The sequence below is a fragment of the Mus musculus genome, chromosome 2, assembly GCF_000001635.26.
Source record: "Mus musculus strain C57BL/6J chromosome 2, GRCm38.p6 C57BL/6J".
NCBI classification, from domain to species: Eukaryota; Metazoa; Chordata; class Mammalia; order Rodentia; family Muridae; genus Mus; species Mus musculus.
This window is the reverse complement of record NC_000068.7, coordinates 5,210,648-5,238,110: the sequence shown is the minus strand read 5'-3', so window position 1 is coordinate 5,238,110 and position 27,463 is coordinate 5,210,648. Positions and strand designations below refer to the sequence as shown.

The 27,463-nt window shown below is 44.9% G+C and overlaps 1 protein-coding gene and 1 long non-coding RNA gene across 3 annotated transcripts in view; both read right to left on the bottom strand.

Annotated features, from left to right (window-relative positions):
* Window positions 1–2,143: 2,143 nt before the first annotated feature.
* Ccdc3 (coiled-coil domain containing 3) overlaps window positions 2,144–27,463 on the bottom strand; it is a 98,657-nt gene continuing 73,337 nt past the window's right edge. Inside the window, exons 3-4 of one of the 2 annotated variants that reach the window (XR_001783188.2) lie at window positions 5,524–9,195; window positions 2,144–5,161 (exon numbers count right to left, since the gene is read on the bottom strand). Coding sequence is in view for 1 of the 2 variants with exons in the window: in NM_028804.1 (NP_083080.1) it covers window positions 8,923–9,195 (273 nt within the window). In the remaining variant the exon portion in view is untranslated. Of the gene's footprint in view, window positions 5,162–5,523; window positions 9,196–27,463 lie in introns of those variants that run through there. The other variant, NM_028804.1, reaches the window with a different exon arrangement.
* Gm46729 lies at window positions 17,257–22,706 on the bottom strand. The gene is made up of 3 exons (XR_001783223.1): window positions 22,200–22,706; window positions 21,188–21,375; window positions 17,257–17,472 (listed from the first exon to the last, which is right to left on the bottom strand). It is a non-coding gene; the product is annotated as a predicted gene, 46729 (long non-coding RNA).

The following is a 27,463-nucleotide window of genomic DNA, read 5'->3' as shown; positions in this document are numbered from 1 at the left end:
GCTATTTAGCCAGTGAGGCTATGGTTCAACACACTTTTAGAAATTAAACTGTGTGCGTTTGTTCCTTTCATGTTTCTGTGATCAAATTCGCCAGCATAAACAACAAAGAGGGAGAGCTGACTGTGGCTCACACTTGAAGGCTCAGTCTGTCCCTGCCGGTCAGGGAGAGGCTTGAGGCAGTATCTCAGTTCATATTGTGGCAGAGGAGGAAGCAGAGATAATATTTCCCCAAGGACTTTCTTCCAGTGACCAACTTTTCCAACAAGGCTCTACCTCCCAAAGATTCCAGAACCTTCTACCAGCTGGAGACCAAGTGTTCAAAATATGAGCCAATGGGGAGTGGGAGTGTTTCAGACTCAAATGATAAGATCTGCCAACAGTCCCACAAACTTTGGAATGGAACTTCCCACCAAGCTTTCCGAACATATCCTGACTTGAACCAATGGCAGACCTTTGCAGGCAGCACCAGTAAGCTGCCCCTAGACGCTGAACTGTAGCTATGAAGCAGTAAATATGCATTCCTATATATGACTCAGTTTCTGGTGATTTGCTATATAGGCATGGGCTCCTAATATGTCAGTCTAATGTACTCAGATCATTTTGGAAAGCCTCAGTGCTCCTTCAAATACCCAGATAATTTCTTACCCAGTGGACTAAATTATTATCTCCCAGATGAAGTGTTTGTTCTAAAACCAAATAGCCTAGATGACCCTCCACACAGTGGTTCTCAGTCCTGGCTGCTCATCACCCCCATGCAGAAGGTATTGTGTTGTTCTCAGTGTGGGAGCCAGGCCTGCAAGCTGGGTAGAAAGGCAACTTTACTTTGCAGCTCTTAGGTGTCCCCAGGGGGCAGCTATGGTGGAGATCCCCTCATTAGAGTTATATTACATCATTGTCTGGCCTTCCCTGGTGACAATTTTGTCCTCTTCTGTGCTCAAAGGTCTGGAAATGCTGACATCCGCTCCCAGGGTGCCCAGCTTCATGATTAAGATGCGTTTTTAATAAAAGAAAAGCTCTGTTTCTGTATCTGGTTTAGATTTTCCCACTTTATTGGACAGGAAGACACAAAATGCCAGGCCATGTGGCTCATGCCCAGCCATCTGGCATCTAGAGATTCATCTCACAGGAACAGAGGATACGGCCAACTCATGAACTCTTAATGGGAAGCAGAATTCATTGAAAACTCTGATAATTGAAAAGCTTCATTTCACTTCCTTTTAGAGGTCTCTTTCCAGGTCCTTAGTAAAAACTTAAGAAAAACCCCAGATAAACCAATGAGGCCTTGACTCCTCTGCCTTGTGAAGCTTCCTCTGGTGGCAAAGCTAAGCAGTCTTACAGATGGCAAGGGAAACCATGAGGACAAGGAGAAGGAAAATAAGATTTTGAAGCTCCAACCCCCCACTCTGAGAGAAATAAGTGTCAAGGCAGCCAAGAGGTGACTTTTATTTGCCCTCTATACAATAGCTATACAAGATGGGAGCTGGTGGTGCGGATTTATGGATATTTGGATAATCCTTGCCTTTGGGCAAGCTGGGAGCTAGGAGGAGGCTAGATCCTTGTGCACAGAACAAATATCTTTAGGTGGATGGTGGCAATCCAGCTGCTGTGTGTATCGGGTTCTTAGGATCTGAATTTAAAATGCCTCCCCCCCCCCCCGTGAATGTGTTGAATGTTCAGTTCCAGATGCTGGTACTATTGTAAGAAGTAGTAGACTCTTTAGGAAGTAAGGGTTGGCTGGAGGAGTAGGTCGGTCCCACGGGGCATGCCTTTGAAGGGTATACGCAATGCCTGGTCCCTTCTCTTACTCTGATTCCTGCCTGGCATGTGAGGAAGGACACCATCCTCCATCTTCTTCTGCCATCATGATGTTCTGCCCAAGGGAACGGGGCCAAGCAACCATGGACAGAACACTCTGGAACCATAAGCCAAAATACATCTTCCTTGCTCGAGTTCCTGACCTTAGATTACACGCTCTTCTGGAGCAGGAGTTTTTCTTAATGTTGGCAGCCAAGGGGACCCAGAGTCCAGGCAATGGCATCTGTGGCCTTGGCATCTGGTTGGGAACAAGACAGATGCAAGAAAGAGGAGGCAATTTGAGTGATGATTGGATATTTAGAAGAAAGAGTTGGGACAGGGTACCAAATCCAATCATCTTTAAGAGATTTATTAACATCAGGAATGGGCAGGCAGTAAGGCCTGGAGGGCAGGGGATGGACTGAAGGAGAGTTTTAGTTCTTCAGAACAGAGTAAGGTTTCCACTTGTAAAGGTTTCTGTGAGAAGGGTCTTACATATAAAGAAGCAGGTTAGTTAACTTGTGACCTATATACATGGCTAAGGCAGAGCAATAGGGCATAGACGGCCCATGCTATACAACAGTGGTGACTCCTTCCCTGGATAAGAGAGCAGGACCCGCTTCCTGCGGAACCCATGCATGCGATATTACAATAGTCAGGTGCTTCTGACCCCTAGGTAGCAAGAGGTTGGGCTGGGTGTATCCTTGCCCTGCCTGCAATTTTTACTGCTTAGGACCCAGTTACTCAGAGGGTCGGAGTTCTCTAGAGGTGAAGGGAGCCATTTTCTGTCTCCTCCTCTGTATCTCTCCAGTTCTTCTTCTAAGGGGCAGCACGTGGCATTACTTTCTTTGCCTCATTTTTTTTTCTCCTCAAGTATTTAGTTAATGTCGTGTCCTGTTGAACTAGCCACAAGTCCTCCTCGGGGAATTTACAAATTAGTGAAGTAAAACGTAGTCAATGCTAGCAATTGGGAATGTCCCCCAAATGTCACAGGACCGTGGAAGAGGCAGTCGTAGATCCCACTGGTCTAGGGAAGGTTAAAAGTCTCACTAACCTTTCATGAAAGTTGTTTCTTTCACAGTTGGTGTAAATATATTTTCCACTACTGGCCTGGGTATTTACAAAACCTGTCATCTTAGCCATTTGTATTTTACTACATCTTTTAAAAAATGACTTTTGACAAAACTTTCCAAATGGCTTCGACTACTTCTTTCAAAACCGTAAAAATTCAAAGAACTGTAACAGTCACTGTGGGGACTAAGAATCATGTTCTGGAGTTTGAAACACAAGTGGGATTTTCTCACTGATGGACAAAGAGAGTGCAACGGAAAAGGGAGAGGAAAATATATGATATAATCAAAGACGTTGGGTTCTGGGTGACTTGCATGGGATATGGCTTAGGCCCTATTTTCTTCCCCCATAATTTTTAATTTCTGTTTGTGCCTAGACAACTAATCTCAATTCACTTATCTTTATTTTCCCCATTCAAACATGTCACTAAATTCCTCTTGTGAATTTTTCATTTCAGTCGTTGTAACCTTCCAACCCTAGGATCCATCTTCAATGCTTCCTAATAATTCATTGTCTGTTCTCTTTGGCAGGATATTGGCTTCCTGGTTTGTTTTATTGTTAATCTACTTTATCATTCCTAAATAATAGAAAACCCACATTCTCCTCTTAACATTGCTGACATAACAGACTTAGCTACAAGGCTCAGGAAATCCAAGCGTGGACATTTTGGCAGTGTACACGAGAGCATGTGTTTTAGCTACCTTCTTAAGGACTAGGAAAAGTAAGCCCAGAATGGGTTCACAGACCAGTGAGACATACTAAGAGATAGACTTGTACCATGATGCTAGGAACTATCTGACCCCCTTATCCATGAGCATGCCTTTGACTTCTGTCTCAGATACAGTTCAGCATCAGTACCATATTCCCACGACAGCCTTAGGGGTTCTCTTGCTCTGTACACACCGACACTGGTACGTACCTACAGCTCCCTTTGTACAAGTCTAAGAAGACTGAGAGCACATCCCAGTGTTATCACAGGACTTTGCTTCAACAGGGCTCTTGACCTCTGTTTATTCAAGGGACTCTCTGAACTGCCATCCATCTTGAAATCAGTTGAAGTGCTATGACTCCCTGCAAATAGAGACTAAAATCAGACTTTTGCTTGCCAGATCTAGATTGACTGATGTTAGTTGTAGGGTTCAGTTTGGTGCTTATTAGTCAGACCATCGTTTTCATCTGTGCAATCTCATGACCGCTCATTTGGATAATGTTTTTGCCCTGATTCCTTTCACAGCCAGCACACTCTGACTCCAGACGTTCAGTGTGCTATGTGTGTTCTGTGCTGTAGGGAGTATTTCCCACAGGTGTCTCTGATATTTACATCAGAGGATGCCTACCTCTGTGCTTCCCAAGGATGCCAGTGCTCAACACTTTCAAAAGGAAATGTGTTCCAGAGCTTATGTAAAAAGTAAAATAAAACAAACATTTTTAATTAATGACTCAAGTGAAAACTTAGGTATTTAGTAACACCAATCGCATTTTTTAAATTTATTTTTATTTTTATCTTATTGGTATTAATGGAGTTTTTCTTGCATGTATATCTGTATACCATATGTAGGCATTGCCCATGGAAGCCAGAGAAGGTATTGGACCCTCTAGAACTGGTGTTACAGATAGTTTATGCTGCTGTGTGGGTTCTGGGAATTGAACTTGGATCCTCTCAAAGAGCAGCCAATGCTCTTCTTAACTGCTGAGCCACCTCTCCAGCCCATGGCAGTGGCCATATTCTAAAGCTAGCAGCTTCTACTCTTTCCATTGCAGAAGAAGGTCCTATTGGGGAACACTGGTCTAGACCTGCATTACTACACATATAGGCATTTTATTAATGACAGTTTTGTTGTTACTAGAATTTGTAAGTTTAAGTATTGCTTGGTAAAAGCTAGTGTAATTGTTTAGCAGCGGTCAGGGGGATGGGATTAGGCAGGTGAAGCAGGAAGAAGAATGACTTGGTGACACATTGCAAATCCTGTCAAGCTCTTCTTTTTGAGAATATGAGAAAATGTGTGAGAAGGCAGCTTTGGCCATCTGCTGCCTGAGAGCAGAAGTCTGGACTAAAATCCAATCCCCACAGGCTGAGGAGGCCGTGAGAGGTAGAAGCTGCAGGTCAGTATCGCTTACTGAGATACTGAGTCCACTGGGGACCAAAGGGCAGAAGCAAGACAGTGACTTCAGGGAGTACTGGGCCATCATGGGCCCGCTTGTGCTTGGGGATGTAGCTTCCTTCTGGTTTTGTCATGGTGTGAAGAGGTCTGAGAATGTCTTCACGGTAGATACAGGAGCCCCCAATCCTGAAGATCTGTGCTCAAAGAGGAGAATGTTGGAATTAGGTGTTTCAGTCTGTTTTCTGTTGCTATAACAAAATACCCAAGCTGCTGACTCGTTAATACAAGATGATTTACCTCATGGTTCTGGAGACTAGAAGGCCTAAGAGCATGGCACTGACCATCTGGTGGCCATGAAAGCATGGGTGAGGGCATCACACATGAGCCATGCACCTCTCCCTTACCCCCCCCCCTTCCTGCTTGTGTAGCTAGCTGATAATACCATCACAGGGGAGGCACGTTCATCTCATCAACTCCTAATTTACTTTCAACATATGAGTGTGAGATTATTTACGACACATATGACATCATCAGAGGGAAAGGGCATCTTACTGACCCTGCAGAAGCAGGTCACCCCTTGACGGTGGGAGACAAGGAGGGCAGCCATCCTAGATGGTGTGAGTGGAGGAGGTGAGCGGTTGGGGAGCACACTGAGACGGGGTTACGGTTGCTTTGTAAATCTGGAGGAACAGGTAACTCCTCTCTCTGTGTGGGAGACGGGAAGATGCTTAGACTTTAAAAAAGATTTATGGCAAATAGAGAAAGCCAAAGACTCATATGGGGATCGGTGAGACAATTATAGGCAACCTATCAAATGGTCTCCTTCCAACAAGCTTGATCATGTCATATTTAAGTATGAAATTTTCAGCTCGTGACTTCTGTATACCTGTGTAGCACATACGATGACTGACTAGTCACCCTTACCCAATACCCTTGTCTGATAAACTTCCTTACTGTGACACATATTGGACCTTGCTGGTAGCCATTGATAATAAAAGGTGTGAGGAATAAGCAGGGCATAAAAGAGTATCAGAGCTGTGTGCACATCTGAATGACAGCCCAGTCCTCCATCTAATCTCAGGGCAAGGAGACAGGATTGTCCCCATTCTACAGGTGAGCAGAGGTAGAGAGAGGGCTGGCTCACTGCATGTACAGCTTGCACCTTAGGCCCTGAAACCTCGATTCCTGTTGGAGAATAGGAATCAATCCATCTACTTTATAAAATGATTAAGAATATTAAACGAAATATCCTGTGGAACCAAACCTAATATGAACTGGGGTGCTCTGTTGTTCTTAGGGGAGAGCTGTGAGATCAATGTCTTGCTACACAGCTCACACTATCAAACTAATGATTCTTCTGTTTTCCAAGTGAAGGGTTATAGGTGTGCACTGCCCTACCAGTTTAAAACACCCTCACAGACTATGAATTGTTGATTCTGCCATATGACTGGAAGTCACCGTGATTTGAGTTTAGGCTTGTCTCTTCCAACTAGATAAGCCTTGTGCTCCGGATGCAAGGATTCCAGTAATGTCTACCAGGCCAGACTCATACCGTGCCTACAGCCTGGTCTTTAAAACAGGTGTTTAAAAATGGAGTACAACAGAGATGGTGTCCTGAATGGGAATCCACCAAAGATGATGACATTCAACATACTGTAGGCTTCATCCCCACACTTGCTGTGGTCCACCCCTTGCCAGTGGGACATTCCTGGGGACTGTCAGCTAAAGAGTAAATAAGTCTACCTGCTCTTTTGCTTACGCTGTGATTTTAGAAAATTCATTTTGTCTCTGGTGCCTTGAAGGGAAATAAAGCAATAGCCTGCACTCCACAGAAGGTGCTAGGACAGACTGGCGAGAGTGTGTCATGTTCCGAGTGATGCTTGGAGTCCGCCTTTTATGGCACATTAAACATTTCACTGGTATGGTTGACAGGTGGCAAGAGCTGTGGCGAGATGACAAGGCAGAAGATCATGGGACCCAGGGAAGTCTCCTTTAGCAAGACTTCGGTGCACGTCAGAAGACATTGATTAATGATACCGCTTGTCCCTTGGGGGCAGCAGAGCAGGAGCACAGGTGTCCTGAGAGATGTGAACTCACGGGGAGGGAGACTCGGGCCACATCCATCAGGGAAGGGCAGGAGACCAGCCTTGAAGAGTCTCCTCAGTGTTCCCGGGTCACTCCAGCCATCTCCCCAAAGGCTCCAAATGACTTTTCCAGGCTCAAGCTGGAAACCCTCAAGCCGCCCCGATCCAAAGACACACTCACTTTTTTCTTTTTTTCCACAGCCATTGGAAGCACTGCTCATGTTTATTGGAAAAGCAGAACATAAGACATCTTCGGCTTCCACAGTTCTCCGAGTCCTGACTCCATCACCCCTAAGCTTGCCATTCATTCCCTTGGGAGGTAACAAAAGCGCTTTAACTTAATGCTCCCAGGGAGAATTAATGAGAAGGCACACCTCTGTAGCATATTATGAATAGCACTGCTTAAAGAGGCTGAGTGGGGGAGAGTGGATGAAGATTGGTCCCAGAATAGAAGTTCCTTCCCATCATGCCCTGACCAGCCAAGGGCACAAACTTATCCCCACCCCTACCAATACTCATGTGACAGGAGGGACTTCTCACAGAGGCCTGGACTTCCTGCAAGCAGAAAGGCGGCAGTGTGACAGTAATGACCACTTTTATCAGTATCATGTGTCTGGAATGGGTTCTAGGTGGTCAATGGTGTAGAGCTGAAGGATTCTTTCTATTGGTGGAACAGTGTGGCACGGCATTAGATCTGGAGGGCCACCATTAGAGGCGATGAACCAGCAGCCACTCCATTGACTTCTTAGTAACACAAATGGGACATGATCAAACATGGCCATGGGAAGGATAGTGAAAGCACTCTTATTAAAAGAAAGTGTTTGTTATGCAAATACTTCTATGGGGTACACGTAGACCTTTTATGAGAACCTGAGCAGTGTGTGTGTGTGTGTGTGTGTGTGTGTGTGTGTGTGTGTTGGGTCAGAGGCTTGGAGGTTGCATAGAAGCTTGGGTTAGAATCCCTGGACAAAGCCCTTTGGGACCCTAGCATAGAGCTTATTGAACCCCTTCAGGCAGGGAGCTGTTTCTGCAGAGTAGAAAGTCTCAGTGTGTGCAAGTCAGTGACCTTAAACTCGGAGCCATGGCAAGCTGCGCTAACACAAAGTTAAGACTCCACAAAGTTAGGTTGAGCTTAATTCCAGTTTGGAAACATGAGTGATGAAATATGGTATGTCTATAAAAGCAATTACGCTTTAGATTAAAACATCCTGTAGGGAATCATGTCAGCCCCAAGGAGCTGGGGTTGGAAAACAGATATAATTTATCTTTACCAATTACTAGCTGCCTCAGCTCCTCGCCCAGTTCCCTTACCTGTAATGAACTCATTAAGTCTTAACATCTTTCAGCTTTGGGAGAAATGGTGACTGAAGCACGGGTGGGTGCCCTGCACATTTACACGTAGACACCATTTCTAAAAACACGAGAAAAGGCAGAACATTCCAGAACATTTTAGAACACGCATGCGTGTGCCAACCCTGGTTGCTGAGCCTCAACACCGACTCCCTTCTGAAACAAGAGAGTCCTGTGATATCTTCATGTATACCGAGGTTCTAGAATGTTCTCCCCCCAGCGAAGGAACTCTCTAGAGGCTGAGGGCCAGACTCAAGATACTATTGCCTTCCGGTTTTAAGGCTCTTGTGTGGCACCAGGACAGAAAGAGGACATGTGGCACATGGGATCTGAAGTCAAATGGCCAGTAAGGCCAGGACCCAATGGGAAAGAAAGCAAAACCTGACAATTTACCCAGTTAGACTCTACCAAATGCCAAATGGATAGCTACTATAATGTTTGAAGTAAGTGCATATATAGAGCTTGCGGTTGTTCTCAGTCAGCCGGCACAGGCAAGGCAGGCCAGCATCCACCTGCCCCTGCTACCCATGCAGATAGGGGGCACGCACGGGCTCCCGGCCCAGAGCGTTAATGTGCTGCTGAGCACTGGAGGCCCCTAGCTTCTCATTGAGTTTTTGGTTCACCAGCTCCAGGTGGCGGCTGTTCTTCCGTGCCTGCCTCAGAGACCTCTTGACCTTCTTGACCCGCTCTCGGAGCTGCCTGTTCCGCTTCTCCAGGGTGGCCACCTTCTGCTGCAGCTTCTTGACATGGTCCTCTTCCTCAAACAGGGCCTTCTGCACCGAGGAGCACATGAGCTGAGGGCAGAAACAGTACAAAGGGAGGGGTAGGTGAGTCTCAGAAGGTATGAGCCAGGCAACGGCCGCCTTCATCCGCACTGGAATCCTGCCTGACCTCAGATACAAACAGCATCCCCACTTTGCTCGTCTTTGCAGGAATTTACATTTAAAGAATATTCTAAATATTTGTCATTGGCGGCAGGAAGGAATGAGCTCTGTCCTATAAATCAGTAAGCATATATGTACAAGGAAATGGAGTAGTTCACAGAGAGGAGCCCTAACTGTCTCTTGAACATGCAAACAGATGCTTAGCCTTGCTTACAAAGGTAAAAGCAGTTTAAAGCCATGGCAGGTTATTATTTTCCACAGATTTATGGATGGTAGTGGGTAATAAGGATTAGACCTAGGGCCCCCCGCATGTAAGCAAGTGTTCTACTCCCAGCTGCATCCCCAGCCCTCTTCGGACTATAGACTGGCAAAGTCAGGATGTGAGTCGCAGAACTCTCCTGGACAATGTGTAGATCCCCGTAAAGAGCAGACGGACTCTGTCAACATAAACACTGTACATCCTTTGACCTAGTGATTCTGAGGCTTCATCTCACAGAAATACATTCACATGTGCAAACCATCGGGCATACAAACACTGTACACTGCTTGTCCCTTCCTTCTTTGTGGCGTGGGTGGTAAAGATTAAACCCAGTGGCCTCAGAGCGTGCTGAACTTGTGCCTGGCCACTGAGCTGTATCCCATCATTTGTTATTTGAAAGGTGACTTAAATAGTGCTCCAAGCCTGTGATCTCCGCATTTGCAAGGCTGAGCCAGGACTGCCTTCCATTTGGGGTAAGACTGGGCTAAACAAGACTGCCTCCAATATGTATGTTTTAAAATGTAAAACCAAACATAAGGTTTCTGTTTTGTTTTAAGGAGTTGAAAACATCTTTAAAATGTCCATCAGAAGAGACCTAGCTCAAAAATCACAGTAGGGCTGAGAGCACAGCTCAGCCACAGAGACTTGTCCAGCTGGCACAGGATTACAGGAGAGGAAATCATTACATGACCAAAGAGCTTTATGTCTTGTGTCTTTAAGGGAATAGGGCTCCATAGCCGGGCGTTATAGAAAGCCCAGTGCAGGATGATGTGGGCATTGTGAGATGAGGGCTATAGCATCTGACCCCGTGTACCTATGCTTACACGTGTGCGCGCTCTTTCTGAGAGAATGCACAAGCAGCTGGTGACAGTGCTGTGTCCCGGGAGCAGAGGGGTCAGGAGTATGGAAAGACTCAGCCTTGCCTTTTCTTTTCTTTTCTTTTCTTTTCTTTTCTTTTCTTTTCTTTTTTTTTCCTTTCCTTTCCTTTTTTTTTTTTTTAATGTATATAAGCACATTGTACCTGTCTTCAGACATAACAGAAGAGGGCATCAAATCCCATTACAGATGGTTGTGAGCCACCTTGTGGTTGTTGGGAATTGAACTCAGGACCTCTAGAAGAGCAGTCTGTGCTCTTAACCACTGAGCCATCTCTCCAGCCATCTTTCTGGGTACTCCTTGAGTCTTGTGCTATAAGCTAGATCCCACTCTCATAAGGAAGTAAGAGGTCTTCTCACCACTACACATCATCTGCCCCCACCTGTTATCCATTATCAAGAGCTGCACTACCAAAAGCCAGAGCATCACTGTCCTCTGGTAAGAAATGGAGTCTTCAGTATCTGCAGGATCTGTGTGTGTGTGTGGGGGGGGGGGTGTGGGTGTTAGGGGGTCCTCCTCATCACAGTCAACCAACCATGTATCAAGAAGAAGAGGAGGAGGAGGAAGAGGGAGAGGAGGAAGAAAAAGAGGAGGAAGAGAAGGGGAGAAAGAAGAAATAAAAAGAAAAATTCTGGAAGTTCGTAAAAGCATAATTTGCATGTACATGCTAAGAACTACCCTGAATCCACATGAATGGGTTTAAACTTCCCCAGCTATAGCCTGACACCATCTCTCAGACCCTTAATCTGCTCTAACACCCATCATTTGGGATATGTTCCCTGTGCTTCTTTTGTGTACTTTGTAGGGAGACAACTGCTGGGTGCATCTCTACTGGGACATGTATACACTTTTTGCCAGAAACCAATGCAATACAGCAACTGTTTATGCATGTTGTGTTAGGTGTTCTACATCATCCAGAGGTTCCTGCATACAAATTCCGTGCCACACTATACATCATACACAAGGAGCTTCAGCATCTGCAGACTTCGGTTTTGGATCCCAGTACCCTTCTCGTGCTGAGGGAAGTGTGTGTTCATCTAGCTTCAGCCACCTGCACTGCAGTGCAGCAGCACGGCTAGATGTACAGCAGCACGGCTAGATGTGCAGCAGTACGGCTAGATGTGCAGCAGTACGGCTAGATGTACAGCAGTACGGCTAGATGTGCAGCAGTACGGCTAGATGTGCAGCAGCACGGCTAGATGTGCAGCAGTACGGTTAGATGTGCAGCAGTACGGCTAGATGTACAGCAGCACGGCTAGATGTGCAGCAGCACGGCTAGATGTGCAGCAGTACGGCTAGATGTGCAGCAGTACGGCTAGATGTGCAGCAGTACGGCTAGATGTGCAGCAGTACGGTTAGATGTACAGCAGTACAGGTTAGATGTACAGCAGTACGGCTAGATGTGCAGCAGTACGGTTAGATGTGCAGCAGTACGGCTAGATGTACAGCAGTACGGCTAGATGTACAGCAGTACGGCTAGATGTGCAGCAGTACGGCTAGATGTGCAGCAGTACGGTTAGATGTGCAGCAGTACGGCTAGATGTGCAGCAGTACGGCTAGATGTGCAGCAGTACGGCTAGATGTACAGCAGTACGGCTAGATGTGCAGCAGTACGGCTAGATGTGCAGCAGTACGGCTAGATGTGCAGCAGTACGGCTAGATGTGCAGCAGTACGGCTAGATGTGCAGCAGTACGGCTAGATGTGCAGCAGTACGGCTAGATGTACAGCAGTACGGTTAGATGTACAGTAGTACAGGTTAGATGTACAGCAGTACGGTTAGATGTACAGCAGTACGGGTTAGATGTACAGCCTTTTGTGGTGGTTTGAATATGCCTGGCCCGGGAGTGGCACAATTTGGAGACCTTGTTGGAGACGGTGTGCGATTCAAGACCCTAGCTGCCCTAAATCTCCTAGCTTCCTTGAAGCCAGTCTTTCCCCAGCTGCCTTAGGAACAACAGGTGAAACCCTCAGCTCCTCCAGCACCCTGTCTGCCTGGGTGCTGCCAAGCTCCCACCTTGACGATAATAGACTGAACCTCTGAACCTGTAAGCCAGCCCCAATTCAGTGCTGTCCTTTTTAAGAGTTGCCTTGGTCATGCTGTCTGTTCACAGCAGTAAAGCCCTGACTAAGTCATCCTCAGGCCAGTTGTCCTGGTTTCTCCCTTCCTTTTCTGCTTCCAAATGCTCTCACATCAGGCAAGTTTCTTGACCTCAGTGTGGTAGACTCTGCATAGCACCAGCCACACTGGCTCTGGGACTGGAAGGTCTGTTTCCAGGTTGTTGGAGTGTTACAAGGAGACAGTCCTCAGTGGACTTTCTAGAACCTGCCTGGGTTAGCTTCCCTTACCCTCCAGCATTTGCAGTTAATGACACTCTGTGTGACATGGATTAGGAACTCCAGGGCCCCTCATCCTATTTTGGAACATGTCTGAAGGGACATCTCAGCTTCACAGTGTCCCACGAGCTAGACTAGGGCCCCAATGAAGTTGGAATTACAAATGGTTTTACCTTTTGACTGGTCCTTTATCATCTCTTGCCCTCCTGCCCCCAGGCATGCCTCTAATGACAGGATTATTCCCTAAAAATACTCTTGCTTGCTCCATCCTCTCAGAGTCTCCACTTCAGGAAGCCTGACTGGCCACTCACAGTTTCCTTGCATGTAGCATAAAATTAAACACCAGGGTTGAAAGATTTAATGAGTTTTTTTTCTAGAAAGCTTTTGGGCTCATGTCCTGATACATATTAAAGTCATTGTCAGCCAGTAGTCGAAAATACAGGGGCATGGTTTAAAACTGGACCTCTGTGGTCAGACCCTCCTACACATCTCCAGTCTTGCTAACAGTTTGTGCACCACAAGCTTGACCACAAAGCATGCTGGCTCCCAGTTCTTCCACCAGCTCATTGTGGTCCTTCTCAACTCCAAGTCTATGCCTCTGTCTCTCTTCCTAGAGCACCAGTCTCCTGCAGCAGTCTCTGAACCTTCTTAAAAAGACAAGTCTCACGTAACCCAAGCTGGTTTCAAAATTATTATGTAGCCCAGGCTAGCTGTGAATTCTATGATCTTCCTCTCTCAGGGCCTGAGTGCCCGGACTCTAAGCATATGCCACTATATCTAGCTGTCTGGCTATCTCACAAGCCCTCTGTGGGTCTGCTTTCATGGTGCCACCTATACCACGCTATCTCTCCTGCAGTTATTCATACTAGGGATAATGAGTCTCTGTGTCCTTGGCAGATCACAAAATTTTCAAGATCTAACTCAACATTGACCTGTGGGTTCTTGTTGCCTAGCAATTTTGGATATATGAGGAAAAAATGAGCAAGTGTTCCAAAATTGTCATTTTAACCGTTTTAAGCTCCTGGAATGTTTCAAGGAAACCACATATGCAATACCACCCTCTTCTGGCCAAAATGACCCACCCTCCCCAATAAACACACACACACACACACACACACACACACACACACACACAGAAGAGAATTTGGACAAAAACCTCGAGGAACTCATTCTATTTCTATCATATATGTGTGAGTAAGTACGACCTCTATATTTTAAAATTCCAAATATCTAAGTAGCTGGGAGAAACACTTTGCATCCATTCTCCTTATACTGAGGTCCTTGAAGGAGTTAGAGTAGATTTTTCAAGAACAGGATAAAAGAAAATGATAAGCAGTGTCTACCAAACCAAGAGACCCAGGTCTTTCCATTTGAGCAGAATCCATTAGTATATCCTAGACTATCACATCAAGGAAGAGTTAAAGGGATCATGAGACATGAGCTATCACCATGGACAAAGTTTGTCCTGGGTCCCCAACATTCCTAGACCCAAGGGAAAACAAGTCCCTATTCTAGGGACACCAGGTCAAGAAAAGCACAAATAACACAGGCAGCCAATGACCTAAAGAAGGCAAGATGAATCTGAGAGGCACCAAGCTGTCTTGGGGTTGGAGTGAGTATACTAGAGGTAGAAATGACAAGTTCCAAAGCAAGGTTAAATGTGTTTCTTGGTGAATCATCCTGTGGTCCTCATGGCTTCTCCTTCCCCCAGAGGAGCAAAGAAAGACATCAAAGGACTCACTTGTCCAACGCCACCAGTAGCAAAGCCATAATCCAAGACTACAGTCACACAAGTCTTTCCTCTTCAGCAAACATGTCATGTGCACCGAGACAATACCATGACATAATGAAGCTGTTGCCCATAAAAGCTAAAGTGGTTCTCCTGGGTTCTAGCCATCACTGCTCCCCCCAAAAGTGAGAATTCCTAAGAGGAGAACTATGCTTTTCAAATACATGTTTCTTTAAGAAACTCCTGTTTCTGAGCAGGTAGGGGACCCCTGGATCTCCTGCATGTGGAAAGGACTATGGTGTGTGTGTGGGGGGGGGGGGGGTAGTGAGTGAGACCTAAAGTGACTAAGTAAAAAAAATTAAATTAAAAAGACATCTAAAAAACAAAAGAAAAGAAAGAGAAGAAAAGAAAAAAAGAAAAGAAAAAGAAACTTCTGTTTGTAGAATACTTTCCAAATGAACTCAATCTCTTAACATTTTCTGGGGAAAAAAAAAAAAAAAGAAAAAGGAAAAATAGAAAAGGCCAAGATGTGCTCTTTGCTCCTCACTTAGCTTTGAGGTTATTTGCTCATTTATTTAGCTTTGAGGTCCTTTTTTCAGTAATTTGAGCTGCAGAGGGAGGAGGCCTGGCTGGGCTGGAGCAGGTACTACACATAGTCTTTGAAAAAGAACCAACAAGAAAGGTCCTGGGAGGAGAACCACACATCCCCCAGCCTGTCCCTGCAGAACCCCTGCACTTTCCCCAGGCTAACCCGGGAAGATGACTCTCCAGCTAGATGCTTAAGCACCTCCACTTGGCCTGTGGCAGAGTTTTATCTGGAAGTTTCCGTGTGGCTGAGAGAAGCCTGACTTGGGGCAGATGGGCAAACTGCCAGCAGGTAGAGATTGCTCTCTGATGTTTTAACAAGTTAGGCTGAGGGCCCCAGGCTTCCTTCTCTTTTAAAACTGTGTCTGTCTAAAGCTGAAGCAGTAACAAGCTAATTATCAATCAACTTTTTAAAAGACAAATAAGGAGCCAAGACTGGATTCTTGGTTCTGTCAAACACAAGGACCTGAGCTCAGCTCCCCAGATGCTAAGTAAAAACCTAGGTGCAGAGATGCACACTTATAACCTTGGAGTTGGAGAGACAGCGATAGAGCATCCTTGAGTCTGGTTGACCAGCTAGCCTAGTCGGATTGGCAAGCCCTGGGTCTTAGGTCCCACTAAGAGATCCTGTCTAAAAAGAAAAGAAAAAAAAAAAAAAAACAGTGTGGGGCCAGCTAGGTGATCAAGCCTGACAACCTGAATTTTATCCTCAAGAGCCACATGGTGGAAGGAGAGAGCCATCCTCTGCGAGTAGTCTTCTGGCCTCCAAGCAGTGCACACATTATATGACTGTTAAAGATAAATAAATTACAGTAAGATAGAAAACAACTTTAAAAGGTACCCAATGCTGACCTCTGGCTTCCACACGCATGTTCACAGTGCACACGGCTCATGCACACAAGCAGGTATACGTATATACGCACACACGCAAAGCAATCCAAACGTGGACAGTTTAAATCATCTGTGAGTGCACGTAGAGAAAGGCACTGTTGACATATCACTGCATGTGTTCCTACAGTTGGGTTCTGGTCCAGGAAAGTACCTAAAGATTTCAAGCAAAACTGGAATCATGCTGCTATTACATTGCCTGCTCTAATCTTTCCCTGGAATCTTATCATATTTTGCTATAAAAGTACCTTTTATTTGCCTGAAGTTAATAATCGTCTCTGAGGGTTACTGTCTCACTCTGCTAACATAGGCCTAGTCCTGGAAGCTTCTAGCCTCCATACAATATTATCTAGGCCTAGAATATTTTCAGCCTTGAGGACTTACTGCTGAATAAGCTCACCGTTTCTAGCTCTTTCTGAACTTTGGCTGGCTGATCAACCTAGCTACTCTGACTCAAACTACTCTCCAAGCTGACTGATTCAGTCTGGCTTCTCTCAGTTTCTCCTGAATAGCTCTGCTTGTCCTCATACTAACTCCAGAAATATGTTCTAATCTTCTAACTCCTTCTCATTTTCTGGCTCATTCTATCTTCACCCTTGTCTAGCTTGTTCTCTCTTCTCTATAAGACTCTCCTGGTAAAACTGACCCCTCCTCCTTCCTGCCCTACCTCTCTTTCCTTGCCTCATGAGAGCTGGGCAGCCCTTTCCTCTCCTCATGAGAGCTAGGCAGATCCTATTTTGTCAAGTCTTTCTCTGATTTGTCACTTTGTCCGCCCCTCAATTAGACATCACTTTCAAACACGGGTCTTTCCTTCTACAAACTAACTTTACCTTCATCCCTTCATCATTTGGTATTAAAGATGAGTACTAAGGGCATGTCTGTATTCCAGCCAGAGGAATTAAAGGTGGTTTCTGAGGCTAAGCCACACTACAACAAGAAACAGGGTCCCCCCCACCCTGCATGTATTAGTTAGGGTTCTCTAGAGTCACAGAACTTATGGGTAGTCTCTATTTAGTAAAGGAATTTATTGATGACTTACAGTCTGCAGTCCAATTCCCAACAATGGTTCAGTAGTAGCTGTGACTGGAAGTCCAAGGATCTAGCAGTTACTCAGTCCCACACAGCAAGCAGGCAAGGGAGGGATATTCTTTACTAGCTTGCTTCGCCTGGCTTGCTCAGCCTGCTCTCTTATAGAACCAAGACTACCAGCCCAGAGATGGTCCCACCCACAAGGGGCCTTTCCCCCTTGATCACTAATTGAGAAAATGCCTTACCGTTGGATCTCATGGAAGCTCCTTTCTCTGTGATAACTCCAGCTGTGTCAAGTTGACACAAGACTAGCCAGCACACCACAGGAACCAACACAATCTCGGGGTTTACAGTGTGATCAAATACTCTGCAACATTTTCCAGACGCTGGTCTGCATAGTTCTTTCATTGAGTATCTCAATATAAGCAGGTGTAAGAAGCATTGCAAGGCCCCCAGTCAGGAACCCTTTCTCCTGATAACCACAGGCTGAGGAGAGAGAGGAGTATGGGATTGGTGCTGATACATCCTTGAGGCCAAGTGATCTTGATGCATACATTTTGGTCGCCCACCTCCATTGACAGGACACACCTATGGAGTGTTCCTTGTCTGAACCTCTGTTTGGTATATTCCTATCTGGTTTTCATTTCCCCCCAGGAGCTCAGGTGCTGTGAGGTTTTATAGTCACAACCTTGAGAGGGTAAGGAAGGGTATCCATGTTACAGTCCAGAATCATCTACCACTTCCAAATTAGTTTAGCTTTCTTATACTCTTTCCTTCCCTCCCTCCTTCCAGCTCACCTCCTTTTTGTTCTCTTCAGCAAACAAAACTAAACAAAATACTTGCCATTGTGTGCCTGGGCTATGTGAGGGGTAGAAGGGTTTCCTGGGTTCTTTGTAACACAATGGTAAGCATTGTATCTAGCCAAACAAATGTAGTGTGTCTAAAAGTCACTGTTTCCTAGTAGTGGGCATAACAAATGTGCTCCCTGGGAGTGCCTTTCTGCACAGCTGCTTTCAATTTAAATAACCATCTACAAGGACAAGACAATGTGTACTTTCTGAAGTATAAAGAAACAGAAGGACTGTCCAAAAGTAACAAGACAGACAAATAGTTTGCATTTTAAACACCTCATTCCCATTCTTGGGATTCAAAATAAGAAGGAAGTGGGAGAGGATTTTTTTTTAAAGGAGAGTAATCTAACTATGGCCTATCACAGTATCTTGCCCCGCATGAGTAAAGTTTTATTAGAATATAGCTACAATTGTATGTTTGCATATTATGTGTGGCATTTATTGTGCTACAGTGACAGTTAAGTAGTTGCCACAAAGACCTTGTGGTCCTAGGCTTAAGATATTTACTATCTGGTTCTTCATAAGGCTAGGGAGCATCTGAAACCTGACTGAGGAGGGACAAATGGAGGTGAAAATGTGATAATTAACCACTCGATGGATTGGGAGGGAAGGTGTTCGACAGACAGCCAAAGACTGAAGGAAGAACAAGGAACAGACGAACACTTTAATCAGAGCTTTCTGGGACCTTGTATATCCACCCCTCACACCCAAAATCACATTCATACCACTCTGGAACACTAACATGTGATTTCTGTGGGTCACAGCCCAGGATACCAGTAATCTTTGTTCAAAGGTCATTGCACTCCAGCCCAATGGACTGTGGCCAATTTCAAAAGTCCAGATGGAGATGTAAACTTTATACAATGTTAAACTGTAGAAGGTCTAAAAACAGTAGCCAGTACAGGTCAGGATTGCTTCACCATCTGCACTACGGGAGCTCAGCTGGCCTCAGCTCAGATACCCACAGTTCTCTTTGGCCCTTCTGCAAATCAGTTGGAAAGTTAGCCTTGCTACATCATTTAACTCCAGAAAGAGACAGAGAGAGAGAGAGAGACAGACAGACAGACAGACAAGCAGTCCCCAAGCTGAGCCAAACCCACAGTTACTAGGGAAACACCCAAACCTTGGAAGTGACAAACAGGGCAGTTCTTCTGAGGACTCTCTTGAGGGACAGCCTGAGATGCCAATGACAGCATTTGACTTGTTGGTGGCTCCTTTGCTCTACCCAAAATCAAAAGTGTTGCCTTCTCTGTGCCAGGTGCCAAGAAAAGAAAAGGCTTTGTGACCTGAAGGCAAGGTATGTGGGGAAGAGGAAGGAGGCCGTGGGGTTAAGTCGAAAGTCATGAGAGAGTTGGAGTGAGAGTTATCTCCCATTGGTCTGAGTAAGGAGGCCCAGGCTCCCCACTTGGCCTGTCTGAGCTCATCCCCAGGCCCCACCCCCTATTCACTTAGCCAAGGAAGGAACCATCAAACACCCCTGATAAAAGGGGGGGGGGCCTTCCGAGTTGGGCAAAACTGGGACTGAATCCTTGTTCATAGGATTTGACACCCCACATTGATATTACTCTGTGTGACCTGCCCCATCATCTAACAGCAAGGCCTTAGTCAAAGAATCTGCCTTAGCAATGTTTTCTCACACATAGAATAGCATAACACCACCAGTGTGGTGATTGAATAGGAATGCCCCCATAGGCTCATATATTTAAATGGGTAGTTACTAGGGAGTGGCCCTGCTTGAGAGTGGCCTATTAGGAGCTATGGCCTTGGTGGGAGAAGTGTGTCACTGGAAGTGGGCTCTGGGGTTTTAAAAGCTCAAGCCAGACCCAGTGTCTCTCTCTTCCTGCTGCCTGTGGATCCAGATGTATTATATGGTGGCCTATATACCACCATGCTCACTGCCATAATGATAATGGACTAAACACTTGAAACTATAAGCAAGCTCCAATTAAATGTTGTTTTAAATAAGGGTTGCCATGGTTATGGTATCTCTTCACAACCATAGAACTTTGACTAAGCCTATTTCATTGAACTTCCTGGAAGATTAAGTTGGTTAATATATTGAGTTTTTGATGGTGCATCTGACAAACAATAAACTTGACCCTCATTGATTGAAAGCGCCTCTCAACCATAGCGGAGTCTTTCAAACCATGTAGATCTTTGCACAGGTATTTCTCTATTGACCCTTCCTCACATCTTTGTATAATTGATAACATTCTTTGGGTTCTCCAAGTCTTTGAGGCCTTCCTGATTCCTCCAGGCAGAGCTCAATAATTCCTCTTGAATCCACTTAAGTGCATCACATTGTTCTCTTATGGTTCATCTCACTCTGTCCTAGGCCTCCTAGGTTTTGAACCCCTTGTATCCAGCGCCAAGCACATAGTAAGTCCTTAGTGACTAATGGGAGGAAAAGTTTAAGTTGAAACAGGAACAAGTTCAATGGTTTGAACCTAAGCCACCAAGAAAATTATCTTTTGAGTCTAAGGGGTCCCCCATCACCCTGTGAGTCTCTGAGTCCCATGAATGTTTAGTAATTTTGACTTGTTCTGACTATATTTGGATTGACTTTTAGGATTTCTGCACTTAATAAATGTTCTTTTTCTGATCCTGCCTTGGTCTTACTTGGTTAAGTTATTTTGTACATCCTCATGTCAAATCCTGTAGAAGCAGAGCGTGTTGGAAATGAGAAAAGAGCATTTGAGGGAAGAAATGCTGGATTTCATAAGACTTCGTTGTGTAGTTAGCTTCAGTAAGCAACTTGACTTAACATATGCTCTTCTGAAGAAACCTTCCATTGAGGAACATGGCTTCTGGCCATGTGTGTGAATTGTTGTCTAGATTGACAATTGACGTGTGAGGGTCCAGCCCACTGTGGGAGGCAGCATCCCTAGGCTTCACTAGGGCTTGGTCTGTGTAAGAAAGCTAGCTGAGCATAAGTGAGCCAATTAGCAGTATTCCTCCATGGTTTCTGCTGGAATCCTGCCTTGATTTGCCTCAATGATAGACTACAGTCTGGAAGTGTGGGCTGAAATAAACCCTTTCCTCCATTATGTTGCTTTTGGGCACGGTGTTTATCACAACAACAGAAATCAGACCATTCAGGATCATCATGTGGAAGATAGAGTCTTGGGGTGGAGTGCCGAGTGCCTTAGGATAAGGAGGATGGGAACAAATTTAGATGGCTAGGGTTTGAATGCTAAGAGCAGGGGAGGCTGGGCTGCTGGGAGTGAGTTCTCGTCAGAGTAGGCTGGTTCTTCCTATCTATGGTAGTTACATGGACAATAGAGCTGTGTCTTTGTTACTATAAACCTACTGCAAAGTGTTTCCCAAAATGGGTTCCACAGAAGACTCACCTCATTGGGTGGCTGCATGGTCAAATATAGTCCAGAAATGATGAAACTCATGCCTACTTCTTTGATAGAATAGTGAAACTCCATCTTATGTCAAGAGCAAGCAACTCTGCTAGGGGAAGGAAACGCTGAAATCACAGATTCTTGGAAAAGAAGGATGCTCAGCTCTGCAGTGGAGAGAAGGCTTCCACCTGAATGGAAAGGAGGGGTTGTTTTATGTTTTTATTGGTTTTCCAGGAGTTCACTCCAAAAATTCAGCATCACAGTAGATAGAATGTGAATCTAGTTACAGGAAGCCATTTAGATGATGGCCTTGGGCATTCATTTGCAGTCTTCTCCATGACAGTGTCAGAAAGACATTTTCCAACTCTTGTGGCCTTCTGAAATATCAACTTCCCTTAGCCAGTCACGCCAGCTAGTGCTTCTTTCTATGGCAGCAACAAATGTTGCTCTACACTACACACTGGCTGATGTGGTTCACCCTTGGGAGGGACAGCCTCACCCTCCCTGATCCTGGAATCTCAGGTTTGTGAAAATCTGATGGTTGATCCTGCATGCATGCATGCCTCTATAATGCCTCACACTGCATGGGTGAAAGGGTACCATGTAGCTTCTTTAAAACCCAGTGGATGACCTTGCTGCTGCTGGAATAAGAGGATCTTTGTTCATTCCTGCCCTGGTCCTTGGTGTACCAGCCCTGGATGAATAGGCTATAACTGAGCCATCGGTGGGCTCTTTAAGCTCCACCCTCTGGACTACTGCTGATGTCTAAATGATGCTCATGCTTTGACCTCAGTAGAGGAAACATCTATAACACATCCATCTCACAAGGATATGGAGTGTCAGGCTGGACTGAAGACCAAGTGTCTGTGGCACCAGCTCCACTGAGAAGAGGAATCCTAGAGCAGAACCTCTCTGTTCCTGCTCCATCTCACTGGTGCTCGATTCCACAAGTGCTCCATTCCACTGGTACTCCCTCTCATGGGTGCTCCATCCCATGGGTGCTCCCTCTTACCGATGCTCCCTCTCACTGGTGCTCCATCCCACAGGTGTTCCATCACATGGGTGCAAATGATCTGACGCACCTTTGACCTGACACTGATAGTTAGCATTCAGTCTCTAGCTCTTCCACTTCGAGAGGCAGTCGAGTCTGATTTTTTTCCTTGTGACTCCTGCATTTGCCTGGCATCCCATGGCTGGCTGGAAACTCCAAGAGCTCCTTCCGCCCACCCTGCTGGGGAATGCAATGGGAACTTAGCAGCTGAGGGCCTGCTTGTATTTGCTTCGTACAGAATAGTGACTTTGTCCACGTGGCCATATCCAGAGCCAGACACAACAAAGACTGTTTATCTTGGAGAATTTACCAAACGCAGACACGTTTTATGCTCCTGAATTAAGACAGGTGGCCCTGGAGCTGAAGGTGGCAAAGGACTATGTTGTAAAGAGTCGGGAGTGGGGCTGGGGGTGGAGGTGGGTGGAATGTCTAAGACATTTCAAGATTTGCACACACTCTAAATGTTGCTTCCTTTCCTCTTTCATCCCTCTCCTCCCTCCCCTTCTCTTCCCCTCCTCTCTTTTTCCCACCATCCTCCCCCTCCCTTGCCTTTCTCCCTCCCCCTTCCTCTCCTCCCACCTCGCTCTAGCATGTGCATGTGTTTTGAGGGATGGATATTTAACCATGTGTAGGCATACAGACATCAGAGGTCAATATGGCTCCCCACCTTACATTTGTGACAGGCTCTGTGACTGAGGCTCACCGATTCAGCTAGACTGACTGCCAGCAAGACTCAGAGATCTCCCTTCTTCAGCTCCCCAGTGCTGGGATAAGAGTGTGAGTCTACACACCTCGATTCTAGAGTGCTAGGGTTCAAACACATGATAAGCAAGTTACTGATGGAGTTATTACCCAGCCTCCCCTGCCTTTCTTGCTAAATCTGATACTGCTGGGGGGGAAGCAGGGATGCACTGGGGAAGCCTTGGGGTCACTGCATGTTGACTGTGGTTATTTTAACAAACTGCCAGACTCAGTCAATAATTTTATGTCCCAGAATGAAATCTCAGTTGATAATTCATTTGGTAAAAATGTGACTGGAAAAGTTATAAACAACAGATGACAAACTCGAAGGGATGGTGATAAATACTGCTGCCAGTCCAAGGTTGTCTTTCCTGGCATGTGTTGGATTCAGTCTTTGTAAACTGGAAAGCTTTAATAACAGGGCAAACTTTCCATGTGGAAAGCATTAGATTAAAGGGCTTTACCCAGCACATTTTACCAGGAGCTTTGGCCAGATCCTGTAGGGGTTACTGTCTGTCAGAGAAAAGTTACAATGTAAATAAGTTAACCTCTCCTTATATATAAACTTCCAAGCTATTCCTGCATATCTTTTTTTTTTTGGATATTTTCTTCATTTACATTTTAAATATTATCCCCTTTCCTGGTTTCCCCTCTGTCTTAGTCAGGGTTTCTTTCTTTCTTTCTTTCTTTTTTTTATTACGTATTTTCCTCAATTACATTTCCAATGCTATCCCAAAAGTCCCCCATACTCTCCCCCCCCACTCCCCTCCCCACCCATTGCCACTTTTTGGCCCTGGCATTCCCCTGTACTGGGGCATATAAAGTTTGAAAGTCCAATGGGCCTCTCTTTCCAGTGATGGCCAACTAGGCCATCTTTTGATACATATGCAGCTAGCGTCCAGAGCTCCGGGGTACTGGTTAGTTCATAATGTTGTTGCACCTACAGGGTTGCAGATCTCTTTAGCTCCTTGGATACTTTCTCTAGCTCCTCCATTGGGGGCCCTGTGATCCATCCAGTAGCTGACTGTGAGCATCCACTTCTGTGTTTGCTAGGCCCCGGCATAGTCTCACAAGAGACAGCTATATCAGGGTCCTTTCAGCAAACGCTTGCTAGTGTATACAATGGTGTCATCGTTTGGAGGCTAATTAAGGGATGGATCCCCGGATATGGCAGTCTCTAGATGGTCCATCCTTTCGTCACAGCTCCAAACATTGTCTCTGTAACTCCTTCCATGGGTGTTTTGTTCCTGATTCTAAGAAGGAGCAAAGTGTCCACACTTTGGTCTTCGTTATTCTTCATTTTCATGTGTTTTACAAATTGTCTCTTATATCTCGGGTATACTACGTTTCTGGGCTAATATCCACTTATCAGTAAGTATATATCATTTGAGTTCTTTTGTGATTGTGTTACCTCACTCAGGATAATGCCCTCCAGGTCCAACCATTTGCCTAGGAATTTCATAAATTCATTCTTTTTAATAGCTGAGTAGTACTCCATTGTGTAAATGTACCACATTTTCTGTATCCATTCCTCTGTTGAGGGGCATCTGGGTTCTTTCCAGCTTCTGGCTATTATAAAAAAAAGGCTGCTATGAGCATAGTGGAGCATGTGTCCTTTTTACCGTTTGGAACATCTTCTGGATATATGCCCAGGAGAGGTATTGTGTGAGGTATCCTCCGGTAGTACTATGTCCAATTTTCTGAGGAAGCACCAGACTGATTTCCAGAGTGGTTGTACAAGCTTGCAATCCCACCAACAATGGAGGAGTGTTCCTCTTTCTCCACATCCTCGCCAGCATCTGCTGTCACCTGAATTTTTGATCTTAGCCATTATGACTGATGTGAGGTGGAATCTTAGGGTTGTTTTGATTTGCATTTCTCTGATGATTAAGGATGCTGAGCATTTTTTCAGGTGCTTCTCAGCCATTCGGTATTCCTCAGGTGAGAATTTTTTGTTTAGCTCTGAGACCCATTTTTTAATGGGGTTATTTGATTTTCTGGAGTCCACCTTCTTGAGTTCTTTATATATATTGGATATTAGTCCCCTATCTGATTTAGGATAGGTAAAGATCCTTTCCCAATCTGTTGGTGGCCTTTTTGTCTATTGATGGTGTCTTTTGCCTTGCAAAAGCTTTGCAGTTTCATGAGGTCCCATTTGTCAATTCTCGATCTTACAGCACAAGCCATTGCTGTTCTATTCAGGATTTTTTCCCCTGTGCCCATCTCTTCGAGGCTTTTCCCCACTTTCTCCTCTATAAGTTTCAGTGTCTCTGGTTTTATGTGGAGTTCCTTGATCCACTTAGATTTGACCTTAGTACAAGGAGATAGGAATGGATCGTTTCGCATTCTTCTACATGATAACAACCAGTTGTGCCAGCACCATTTGTTGAAAATGCTGTCTTTCTTCCACTGGATGGTTTTAGCTCCCTTGTCGAAGATCAAGTGACCATAGGTGTGTGGGTTCATTTCTGGGTCTTCAATTCTATTCCATTGGTCTACTTGTCTGTCGCTATACCAGTACCATGCAGTTTTTATCACAATTGCTCTGTAGTAAAGCTTTAGGTCAGGCATGGTGATTCCACCAGAGGTTCTTTTATCCTTGAGAAGAGTTTTTGCTATCCTAGGTTTTTTGTTATTCCAGATGAATTTGCAGTATTCCTGCATATCTTAACAGCCTGCTCTTCTATCTTCCTTACTGAATAAAAAATATCAATTGTCAAAGAACCGGAAACTTCTAGAAAACAGGGAAAATAAGCAACCTCACTATTCAAAGACAACTTTCATTTCTCTTTTAGTGTGATTTTTTTTTTAAAAAATCTGGCTATAAACCAATTAGTATTTTTTATTTGTTAAATGATGTAGGTGTATAGCTCCATGATAAATGATTTGTCTAGCATGTGTAAGGCCCTGGGTTTGATCCCCAGCACTGCCAAAAAATGAACCTTTATTACAAACCAGATTTATTATTCTTTGAAATATTTATCTGTATCGATAGATAGATAGATAGATAGATAGATAGATAGATAGATAGATAGATAGATAGAGGCTAAATTAATTAACTTGTGTAGCTTAATTTTAGTAATGACAACATAAAACTTCACAGCCTTTTTTCTGTTTTATAAAAGATTTCTTCAGGTTGTTTTTAACTATATGTACATGTGTGGGTATGTGGCCATGAGAGCAGATGCCTGTGGAGGCCGGAGGCACCAGACTGCCTTGGAGCTAGATACAGGTGGTTCTAAGGTGCCCAATGTGGGTGCCAGAAACCAAACTCAGGCCTTCTGGAAGAGCAGTAACAGTTCTCACTCTTAACTTCTGATTCCAGTCCAACTTGTAGCAATTTTCAAATACATAATATGCATTTGATATAATATTTGTATTTATAGCTCACTAGGCATACCATATAATGTTCGATAACCACTGAATACATTCTTCCTATGTAACTGAGATTTGTATCCTTCCATCAGAGCTCTCTCCTTCCTCCCCCTCAGCCTCTAGTACATACCATTCCCTTTCTCTGCTTCCTTGAGATCATTCTTTTTACATTTTTAGTTCATTTTATTTTTGTTTTGAGACAGGGTCTCTACATAACCTGGCCATCCTGAAACTCACCCCATAGATCAGGATGACCTTGATTTCACAGAGATCTACTTGCCTCTGCCTCCCAAGAGCTGGAATTAAAGGTACTGCCACACCCAGTGAGATTATTCATTTTAGACTTTGAAAATATGTAAGACCACATTCCTGTTTTATTTCATTTATATCCTGTCCTTGGACACCTTGGTTGACTTCATAGCTTAGTAATTATAACTAATGAATCACTGAACACACATGGTACAGATCCTCCCTGATACAACCACCCCATGTCCTTCACACTATATGCATTTCACTTCCAATATTCAGTAGTGAGATTACTGGAACCTAAGGTAATCTTTTCTCTCTCTCTCTCTCTCTCTCTCTCTCTCTCTCTCTCTCTCTCTCTCTCTCTCTCTCTCTCTCTCTCTCTCTCTCTCCCCTCCATGAAGTTTTCCACAACCACAGTACTAATTGATAGCTAATTAGCAAGGGCTTCTTTTGCCCACCAACCCTTAGTACAGTAGTCAATCTTCATTTTCAACTTCAACCGGGTTTAGATTTCTCTAGGAGATACACTTTGTCTGTGAGGTCACGTCCAGAGAGTATTAACAGAGGAAGGAAGATGTCCCCACACCCTAAACAAGAATAGCACCATCCCATGAGATGGAGGCTCAGCCCAAAGCCAAGGAGCGGGGCAGATGTACAAGAACTTTCCCAGTTCTCTGCTTCCTGACGTGTCCTGATGTGAGCAAGCAGAATCCCACTATTCTAACCGCCACTCCTTCCCCACCATGGTGGACTGTACCACCAAACTGTGAGCCAGAATAAACTCTCCCTCCCTTAATTTGCTTCCTGTTGGGTATTTGATCATAGTAATAAGAAAGTGACTAATAATCTTAATTTTTACC